The sequence below is a fragment of the Akebia trifoliata genome, chromosome 14, assembly GCF_017979445.1.
Source record: "Akebia trifoliata isolate Shusen 1 chromosome 14, ASM1797944v1, whole genome shotgun sequence".
Classification (NCBI taxonomy): Eukaryota; Viridiplantae; Streptophyta; class Magnoliopsida; order Ranunculales; family Lardizabalaceae; genus Akebia; species Akebia trifoliata.
Genome location: NC_141388.1, coordinates 34,829,626 through 34,840,514, shown reverse-complemented (window position 1 = coordinate 34,840,514; position 10,889 = coordinate 34,829,626). Strand labels below are relative to the sequence as shown.

General features: G+C 31.2%; 1 protein-coding gene across 1 annotated transcript; it reads right to left on the bottom strand.

The window, feature by feature from the left end:
* Positions 1-1,073: 1,073 nt before the first annotated feature.
* Positions 1,074-3,809, bottom strand: LOC147386951 (beta-amyrin 28-monooxygenase-like). The gene is made up of 3 exons (XM_086424360.1): positions 2,781-3,809; positions 2,121-2,308; positions 1,074-1,664 (listed from the first exon to the last, which is right to left on the bottom strand). The coding sequence occupies exons 1-3, from the start codon at positions 3,727-3,729 to the stop codon at positions 1,371-1,373; spliced, it is 1,431 nt and encodes a 476-aa protein (XP_086280486.1). The 5' UTR covers positions 3,730-3,809; the 3' UTR covers positions 1,074-1,370.
* Positions 3,810-10,889: the final 7,080 nt, after the last annotated feature.

Here is a 10,889-nt window from a genome sequence, read left to right as displayed (position 1 = left end):
ACATCAGCACAGTGTGAATGAATTTCACAGTCACTCCAGCAATAATAAACAAGAAAGATTCGCTCCAAATTTTAAGAAAAAGATGTGTAATAAAAGTTTAGGCTGGCTAAGCTAACTCAAGTTAGGTTTACTAGATCAGACTCAAGTTTACACCATAACATTAAATTGTAAGTATTTTTTTTTTCCCACATTGATGTAAAATTTAAATATTGATGTGATTTCATTGTTATTCTAAAAATATGATCGAACAAAACTTGGGTCATGCTAGTATAAAATGAACAAAAAAAAAAAAAAAAAAAAAAAAAAAAACAAAAAATCCCAAAGATTTTTCAAGCATAAATTGTATATCTTGAGTCATCTCTAATTTAATTTGTGGTCACTTTCAGGAGTGGAGTCAGGATCTTATTGTAGTGGGGGTAAACTATAATTAATGGTACAATTGAAAAGTTTGAATATGAATACTTTTGGAGAGAAATTCAAAGATTTTTAGTTGAAAGTTGAATAAATATTTACGTGATTCGGCAATATGCCTTTATCCACGAATCAGAATAATCTTCTTTATTAAGAAATTAAAGGAGAACAATATAAGAAAAAAAAAACACCTAAGGTTTTAATCCCAAACTTAAGCTTTGAAACCCTTGCACATTCCTCTCTTTCTCTTTCAAATCCTTGAAGATTAAAACCCTTGTATGTTTACAACCCTAAAGATCTCCATTTATAAAATCGTGAGTTACTAAAGCATGTTTATTTCAAAAAAAAAAAAAAAAAAAATAGAAATCCCAAAAATAGGATAAAAAATAACCGAAAGAAAATATTACTTAATTCCTTTTTAGTAACCCTAAAAAGAAAATCTCCAAAAATAGAATGCAAGCCATTTACACCACAACAAGAACCACAAATATTATGCAAATTTCATTGCGGTAAAAAATAAAAATCAAGATAGGATTAATTAAAATATTTTAAAATGTTCCAAAGCATTTCAAGACAATCCAAAACATTCAATATTTTAGGGTCAATGTTTAGTTCTGCTCTCGGCCAAAATCAGAATGCTCCATTGAAAAATTCCAAAATGAAATGAAACTTTGAACAATTGTTAATTATTCTAACTTAAAATTGCTTACACTCCATTCATTAAGAAAAAAAAAATGTTTACTCTTCCATCTACAATAACTTTCAACAAGTTCCTAAGCATAATATGGATCTCCTACTAAATTTAGAGAGATCCTATAGCCAAACCAACTTCTGCTACTGCCACCCCAATTTATATGTAAATCACCAAAGAATTAAAACACAATTTGGGGTGAAGTTAGCAAAAGTTGGTGTGGCAGTAGAAGCTTCCTAAATTTAATTTGCATAAGAACATTCGTATGTTAGTGTGGGTAGAGATAGACAGGAAGACCTTTTTCTGATGCAGGAATTGGATCCACACTGATTATCTCATTTGGATAAACAAGCTCCCACCTAAATTCCTGGATAAGATTGTATAGAAAAACAAGAATTGCAAGTCTTGCAAAATTATTACCTGGGCACATCCTCGGCCCTCCTCCAAAGGGTACAAAGGTATATGGAGTAATCATGTCTCTTTCAAATCTCAACGGATCAAATTTCTCGGGATCTGGGAAGTATTCCGGAACCTTGTGTGTAGAAGCTATATTCCACGAAACCTAAAGAATCAAAGAACTTAAGAACTTTGTTTGAAAACATCAGATTTTTAACTTGTTAAGAATGACACCGTAAAGGTTTGTGTCACAGTGTACTACATTATAGACTTGAGGTATCAATGATTGCAGAAGAAACATTTTCTTCGGAATTTTTTTTTTTTTTTTTTTTTTTCTGAAGGAATATGATCTTAGAGAAAATAGATTTTTTTTTCAAAAGTTTGTGCTCTTTGGTTGTACACCTTTGACTGTAAGTCAAGGTAGTTTTTTTCTTGATGATCAAAAAACATATTTGAACTGTATATGCACGAAAAATTGATTTGAACTAAAACCAATTAGGAGAGTAGACCTAAATTTTCTCACCTCTCAGCAAAATCATACTCTTCTTCTCCCATTTCTCGTTACTATATGTTAGATTTTCTAGCTTAACTTTCAATAACAATTTTGAAGAATCAGACTTACCATCCAACCCTTTGGAATGGAAAATCCGGCATAGGTGAAGTCCACTTTCGCCTTTCTAAATGTTCCTTGAACCGGAGGTGAAAGTCTGAGGACTTCGCACACAACATTCCATGAATATTTCATCTTTTGTATGTCGTCTTTGTTCAATAACTCCCCCGGCTTTTTATGTGAAGCTATCTCCCTTTGCTCTGTTAAATTATACATTTTTAATGTCAAATGGAATATAAAGACAATTTTTATGTCCTAAACTAAGCTAATTTTAACCTGAATTCACCTTAAATGCAAACATAGTTTCAAATTGACTTGGTGGCATCGAGTTAAGTCGAAAACCCATGAGCCAACTCAGATGTGTCAAATTTAAATATTAAATGACCTATAATGCCTTCATGTTCAAAACCTAGACAAATATCATTGATTTTTTTTCCCTACTGAATAAGTTATCTTCAATCTCTAGGGTAAAATGTTGTACACTATTCCTTTAACCTTCATACCTCTTGAACAATATAAGATTCTTAATAAAATAGAAAGGACAAAGAAATTTAGATAGAAAAAGATTTTCTTGAAGTGGTTGAAGACGAAATTGAATAGATTTAAGAATTTGAAGATGATGTATTTTTTTATTCTTCATTGAAGAATATAACGAGGAAGAATTTATGAAACCTTTGAGGACTTGTAGGTAGCAATCAGGCATCTCAGCCAGATATTTCATCAACATCATCATTGCAGAGCTATTTGTGTCGTGCCCTGCATCCATGAGAAGAACTACATTATCTGCAATCTCCTTATCACTCAACACCTTCCCATTTTCATCTCTCGCTTCCATCAAATGTGAGATCAAATCTTTTTCCACTCTACCCTCCAAAATTTTCATTCTCCTCTTGCTTTCAATAACTCTTATTAGCACTCGGTGAATCACGGCCGCGGATCTAACTGCTTTGTAGTGCCTAGTGCCGGGCAAGTAGATGGGCAGCTGAAAAACCCCTTTAAGCAAAATATTAAATTCTTTTAACATCATTGCTTGCCAATTGGGATCATCTATGCTCGCAAACATCTCACAAGCGATCGAAAATGCATACTTCTTGATCAATGGTAAAGCCATCACCTTATTCTTACCAATCCAATCACTTTGAAAACATTTCTTGCAAGTTATATCGAACCTCTCGACAAGTTGGTGCAACACTTCTTGTTGCAAGAAAGCCACAACGACCTTCCGTGTCCGCACAGCATCATCATATGGTGCAGTAAAGAAGGCGTCTCCAAACAATTTCTTAAGAGAATTAGGCCACCATGTCAAGACTAAGCGCTTTTCGGATGTGAATGTGAACTTATTCCCAGCTGCACCACATAAGACGACTGTTTTCTCCAACAAGAATGAAGTTTTGAAGATATCTTTATTGTAACTATTCATTCTTGTTTTGATAAATTCTTCGGGTTTTCCATTTCGGCCTAAGCGTTGGATCTCTAAGGATTCACCAATGATTGGCCATCCCATACTTCCAGGGGGCAAAGGAGGATTGTATTGTGTTCTAGTGAATGTGAAGAGGAGCAAAAATGCAAGTGAAGACATAGCTAAGATGAGGTACAGTAAGTATTCTTGGGTGAACTCCATTGGAACCAAGGTGAAGAAGATGGAGATGATCAAAATCAATGAAGAAGTTAACAAGGAGGACCACAACAGGGGAAGGGGGTGTGGAGGATTAAAATGGCCAAGATCACATGATTAATTGAGATGTGGTCCCACTCCAATAATTTCAAACCTACTTTATGTACTTTATCTTTTTGGGAAATGAACACCTTCAACTCTACGTTTTAAAACTCAACTCAGACTCAGATGTCCTTGGAATGGAATTTCAAACTCAACTCTATCTTTTTGTCAGACAATTCGAGTCAGTCAAGTAAATAGCAACGTTTGGCAGGAGACCTCAATGGATTAAGAAAGTTACTATTGGAGATGTCTAGGCCCTCTATTTTCATCTATATAAACTAATAAGATAACCCCTTTAAATACACGATAAAACAGATTTGGTGTTAATTTTCTCCAACAATTAAAGCTATTGAGCCATCCTATTCGAGATGGATTAAAGAAGCGAAGGTGAGTCTACATTTTGGAACATTTAATCTAATGGGATAAGTTGGATTATGGATCTCACTGCCAGATTATTGCTCAACAAAAATCAACAATGACAAAAGGTAAGCATTCTTGAAACCATTTGCATTAGGTTATATATGCATGTATACTTTTGAGATGTTATGGATTTTAAGGTCGTAATCTTTCATGAAATTCCACAATTAAATTAGTTATTGAATCATGAGAAGACACTTGTAAATTAGGAAAAGCTGGTCTAACAGATTTCCTTCTTTGTTTAGAAGGACTAGAATTCTTTACAGGATAAGTCTTTATCTATTTAATACATGGTTTAAAATCTCGGTGTGATATCTTGTTCATAAACAAGACCAAGTCGTTTTAGATGAGTCAACTTATCTTGAATAAAATAAATCATTTAATTCGGTTTGCAGCAGACATTTGTCCTATATGGATTAAAAGTTTTGAATAGGACAGATTTTTTGTGAAGGTGATTTTTATGGTGAGAAGATCATCCTCACAAAAAATCAGCCCAATTTGGAACTTCTAATCCCTTCAAAAGTGAAAGAATTTTGAATCATAAAATTTTTACCGTTAATTTGTAAACTTCTTTTGATGGAGTTAGAAGTTTCAGATTGAACTGATTTTTTGTGAGGATAATCTCTACACCATAGAGATCATCCTAAAAAAAAAAAAAATCAGCCCACTTTAAAACTTTTAAGTTATATAGGATAAATTTTGTCTCCCAATGTTGTAGGTTGAATGGGACTATATATATATATCCATAATTATAATTTTCATAAAATTAGGTAGATTAAAAAATATTTAGTCATAAAATCCTATTTTATTTAGGTGATAAATAATTAAATTCCAAAAAAAAAAAGAGAGTTTATTTTAATTAAAATATACAAAATCCCTTCGACTTGGCCAAAATTTTCCAAATATGAGATGGTGTGAAACCTAAAACATTGTGTAAATCTAAATCCCTCTTGGTGGTGATCGATACCAAGATGAGCAAGTCAGCTAGATCTTGAATAAGATTTAAAACTATGATTTAAGGAGGATGACATATTGTAAAGGATCTCAAGGTGCCACTTAGCCAAGTTGATAACTAAAGGCTTGAGGGGAGTTGATCGATCCCATGAGCTGGGGTTAGATCCCGTTGAACCTACGTCCTTCACCTCCCTAAATCACTAACCCATTTCTTAGTTAGAAAGAAAAAAATGTAAATCACTCTGGAAGATGATATGTAATAGGATTTTCTCTGAATTATAGTAAAATGATTTCTATAGGTTTAGAATTTCGCTCTACCTCGTGATCCTCACTGATCCCCCCTGAGCTTGGGGGTGGCCCTTATGATTTAGGTCAGAATTAAAGTCTCTCGTACTTAAAGACATAAAATCGAGTTTTCTCTATTTTTTTAAATTTTTAAAAAATGACCAATTTTTAGGTTATCACCCAAGATGGATAAAATAGGATGCCTAACACCTTTCTTATTTTTTTAAATTAGCCCCTTATCTAGATCTTAAGTAGATTAATGTCCTTTATTTGTATGAGCGTCAGTACAATGTTTAGAAAAATAAAATTTCTAAAATTTGTTATCCGGGTGTCCATTCACACCATTTTCTTAAAAACAATGGTGGTGACTCCAAATCCACATAATGTTAATCTTAGTAATCAAAAATCGCATAACTACAACTAAAATATTAATTCACAAAAAATACATCTCATCAAAGATATAGTTACTTATATACGAAAAATTACAAAATGCCCCTCATCAATGTAGGAGCAAGGATAGAGCCATGATTTGTGGTTAGTAGGGGTTAAGTGCTAACGATGGACAATCAGTATTCTTGATTTCCTTTTATGCCAATGTTGGGCTTGTTACGATGATTAACCACTAATCTCTATGATAAAATTATTAATCATCTTCATCCTCTTGGGATATGATGAAGATGTTGAGGATGAAGGTGGTGATTATGACAATGATGATAGTGATGAGATGATGGTTGTGATAGTAATAATTATGATGATGTTTACAAGGGCATCAAAGTCATTTTTCATTAGTCAATATGAAACACCAAAGTTAGGAGGCATGCCATCACTTTGAATAAAATAAGGGGGTATTATAAATATTTAAAAAAAAAAACATTTAAGGGCATATTATTATTTTGAAAACTTAAATACACCAATGGGGGCTAACTCTAATATTGGTCAAAACATAAGAGGTAAGTCGTCCCTTTTTCTTTGTTATTTCAAAAAGTTCATTAAGGATGATAGCCCCCACTCATCCTTCCGTAACTCCGCCTCTGAAAGTTTCTTTGATAATGGAATTTTTATTTTTATTTTAATTTCAATATGTAGGTTATTATACCTTCAACAAGGATATTTTCTTTAAAATTTATGTCTATGTTAATGCAATAAGTATTGAGGATATTTTTTAATTGGAACAAATTCTTTGATGATGTCAAGTAAATTAATATTATTTTCATCTTTTATTTTAAGAAAAAATCATTAGAAAAAAAAAAAATAATCTTTTGTCGCAAATATTACCCAGAAAGAAAAATGATTTCAGAAGATATATATATATATATATATATATATATATATATATATATATATATATATATATATATATATATATATATATATATATATTTTATGGCTGACAAGCAATAGTAAAATTTTCATTGCAAATGATTTGTAGGCAAAATCCTAGCTCCAACCCTGCTTGGAAAGTATAAAAGTCTCTGGCCAGCACTTTAATGAAAGTCAAATAATGTAAAGAAGTTGGAGGAATCTTTTTTACTTTCTTGTTTCTATATCTCATGTGATCTCCATGAACGCGTGGAGCAAACAATTTGACTTTACACAATAAGATTTATTATTATTATTTTATGTGGTCACTGTCAACATTACTTGATCTACAATCATCACAAAATCCAGCCACCCAAATGAAGCTTCCATTACCTTACATACTGTGAGTTGTTTATACTAACCCCATCGATCGACGTTGTTTATTATTATTTATAAAGATTGAGGCTTTTTCCAAACACTAGTATTACAGACTCCTCACAGTTGATTTCTTCGCAATTTAAATGTTGAGATGGTAAGAACGACTGGATTTGTTCCCTTATCCTTCTACATAAAAGTGACTACATTTAAAAATTGAAAATATGCTAGGGTGGTTGGTATGTGCGTCCTGTCAAAACAAGAAAAAAAAGGATTTCTCCTTAATTCCTATATTTAAAATGACCGTGCATTTTAATCCATGATACACGTGACCAGAAACTAGTCCTGAACCCAAAACTAATAACCTATCATTGTTTTCAAGTTGCATGCTTAAAGACTGTAGAACCACATGGTGCTAAAGTTAACAACACACCAATCTAGTGCATAATTAACTTTTGACCCAAAATCAATTTCACGCATCTCCCATTTACTCTAATTCATGCAAATTTAACTAAATTTCAATTTAATAACTCGTAAAGTAGTCAATAAATCAAAGTGCGTAACACATTTGGGATCCCATAATTTGACTAGATGAAGGTTCATACCGAACCTAACAATCCACACAATTAATGTAACGAGAATCACTTTGTCCCGTGTCAATAATCCAAGTCAAGACCCCACAAACCAAAGAAATGAAATTAAAATTAGTGTCTTGGTGCAGATAACTATTTTACTTTTTAATAATAATCCTTTTTTCCATTTATCCTTCAACTTTATTTAAGGGCTAGTTATAAGAAATATCTAGGAAGTAATTGTGGGAACATTGCTGATTAATCCAATACTTACAAATATGTAAATATAATGTTAATAAATGTGTAATCATTATCCTATAAACGACGATGACGTCATACACATTAATTTTCAATGAGATTATTATAGTGGACTATTCATTGAATAAGCTGTTTTACCTAAACATGCATAGAAAATTGAAAATTTGCCAAAATAGTGGACTATTCATTTTAATTTTAAAAATGGAAAATTATTCTTTTGAAATGAGAACATTTTCGTTAAAGTGTATGATAAGTTTACAATTTATAAGATAAAACCTTTTAATCAAACACGGGAAAATATTTATTATTTTATAAAATAGAAATCTTTTTCTCACTATAAACAAAATGTTTTTGTTCCGAAAAGGTAAATGTGTATCTATTTATCCAAAGTGGAAATTCCAAAAAAGATAAAGAAAAATTGAAAAATTCTCAAAACTTAGAGACTATTTATAAAGGAACCCCCCTTCCAGGGTTCTTTAATTAATTTTTTCCTATTTTAATATTTACATAACCATTCATTTTCTTAATTTCGTGAAATTGGGATTCTGGAATAACGATTATTTGATGAATAATCATTATTAAAACAAGCTGATGAATTTACCTTTATACCCTCAGTCGAAAGTAGATTCATAGGATCTATTTAATAAATAAATAGCAAACGTGACTTTACATCAAAAGCCATTTTATAAAAAACAAAATAATAAATTAATTAATTTGAATAAGGTATAAATGGGTATTTCCATAAATATTAAAAAAAAAAATAAGGCTGTTATATAATTGGAAAATGTGGTTGTACTTCAGAAAATCATTTGTGAATAAAATCAGTTACTAAATTGGGAGTATATATAATTATTAGAAATATGATCAATTTTTAAGGAGGTGATGGAAGCATCTCTAAGATTATCTTAGCTCATTATTTATTGTCACGAGGTCCACGGGGCCATTACGTGATACCGATTATCAATGTTTATAAATTAAGGTGATTTTGATTAGAATATAAAAGAAGAAAAAAAATTCAGGGAGTCCGAATTTCTAGAAGATCATCGTAACAAGGGAAAATTATTTAATGCACTGTATGGGAGGTGCTATTTTCTAAATTACCCTTACAACTAAATTTCTTATTGGATCAGTACCAATCCCATCCAAACACGATCCATTATTTTTAGAGAAATCGATCCAAGAAAAACAAAATAAAAATTAAAAGATTCAATCTAACAAGAAGAAAAAATATAAAAAGTTTTTACGTGATTCTCTCAAGAATGAAGCATGTCCACTGATCACACAGATTCCACTACAAAGCGAAAAAATTTAGTTACATATTACACCCGTCCCAAAAAGAGAAATATATACATAGTGCTCAACAGTTGAGCACTGTGTTAAATGATGAATAATACACCTTGCTGACTAGTACCAGTAGGCTCCACAAACCATAATAGTGACAACCTACTATAAGATGCGTCCAACTACTTTACAAATGACTTTTAGTGTTGTATGAAGTTATAAGGAGTGCAACTTGGTCAAATTTAAATCGAGAAATGAACCAATTTGATAGGTTTGGTTTAATTTGGAACAAATTTCGGTTCGATTCTCAATTCAGAATAGCTATAGAACTGAACCAAACTAAGAATCGACCCCTTATAAAATAAATAATTAACTCAAGTGTGTTTATAGAATGCAGCTTGAAGAAAGGTGGTAGATGATTATTTTTTATTGAGGGTAAAACTTAGGAGTTAGGACACAAATTAATGATTTATTATAGGAAATATTATTGTCTACTTTCATTAAAATATACGTTGTTTTGAAGCAGAACTATAGTGCTTGGAACACAAGAATCAAATCGAACCTTTGATAGTTTGGTTCTGGGGTCAATTCGATTTTGGTTACAGTTCTTGTTTAGTGAAACCAACCTAGTCAGACTGGTTTCAAATAATACAGACTACCGTGCCAACTTGTCTGATGTCCAACCTTGTGTCCAATTAAGTACCGTGATGACCAGGAGGACACAAATGCATCATATTCTATGTTGGGTCTTTAACCCACACCAAAGTACTATTTACATATTCTACCTTCAAGATGAAATAGCGCCCCCTAAATCTTTCTTTTCCAATTTAAATATAATATTTCCTTGTGTTAAATTGGAGGGAGTTATTTCAATTTGTAATATCCATGTGTTAAATTTGAGATATAAATGTGTTTACAAAACGGGTTGAAGAAGAAAACATTTAGATCATTTTTCATTAGTCTATAAGTTAAGATCAAGGTTAAGAGACATTTTATCAATTTCGATAAAAAAAAAATTGATCTCAAATATAAGTAATTTCAATTTACAATCTGTAATTGGCATACGCATCTTTGAAGTAAAAGTTCTTTATTAAATTGAATGTATTATATACCCATTATTGATAATGGGTAGGTAGGTTTTTTTTAGGATGAATTACCATTTAGTGAGTTTAAAATGAGTTATTTACGAACTTGAAAGATCACATTTTTTATATATATAATTTTTTTTTTATAATAATAATAAATTAATTACTTTGTAAGTATAAAGTGATTATTTTTAATTAGTCACTGTAAACCTACGAAATTATCACTTTAAAAACCTTTGAATTTGTTATCGTTGACGTTTTGATAATTAAAATGAACATTGAATCTGAATAGTAAATTTTTCAAAAATTATTCTCTTTTTTGTAAGTACATTTTATTTTATTTTGGGTTGCTAAATGAGTAAGCGATATATTAATAACGAGAAAAATTACAAGGGAACATTAGAAGACAGCTCTAACATAGGAAACATAAAGTGATTGGTTGCCATCACATATAGATTTGTAAATTATTAGAGATGGGCCCCATCTTAGTCACTTGATCTTGGCGAGTGGCGATTATTAATTAATCTTTTTATTGTTG

Bases quoted from the DNA above. Each gene is read 5' to 3' on its own strand.
- LOC147386951 (XM_086424360.1), bottom strand. From the start codon at position 3,729: ATGGAGTTCACCCAAGAATACTTACTGTACCTCATCTTAGCTATGTCT. The intron at 2,309-2,780 runs GTTTCATAAATT...ATAATTTAACAG, and splicing joins CTACCTACAAGTCCTCAAAG to AGCAAAGGGAGATAGCTTCA. The intron at 1,665-2,120 runs GTAAGTCTGATT...TTGATTCTTTAG, and splicing joins CCATTCCAAAGGGTTGGATG to GTTTCGTGGAATATAGCTTC.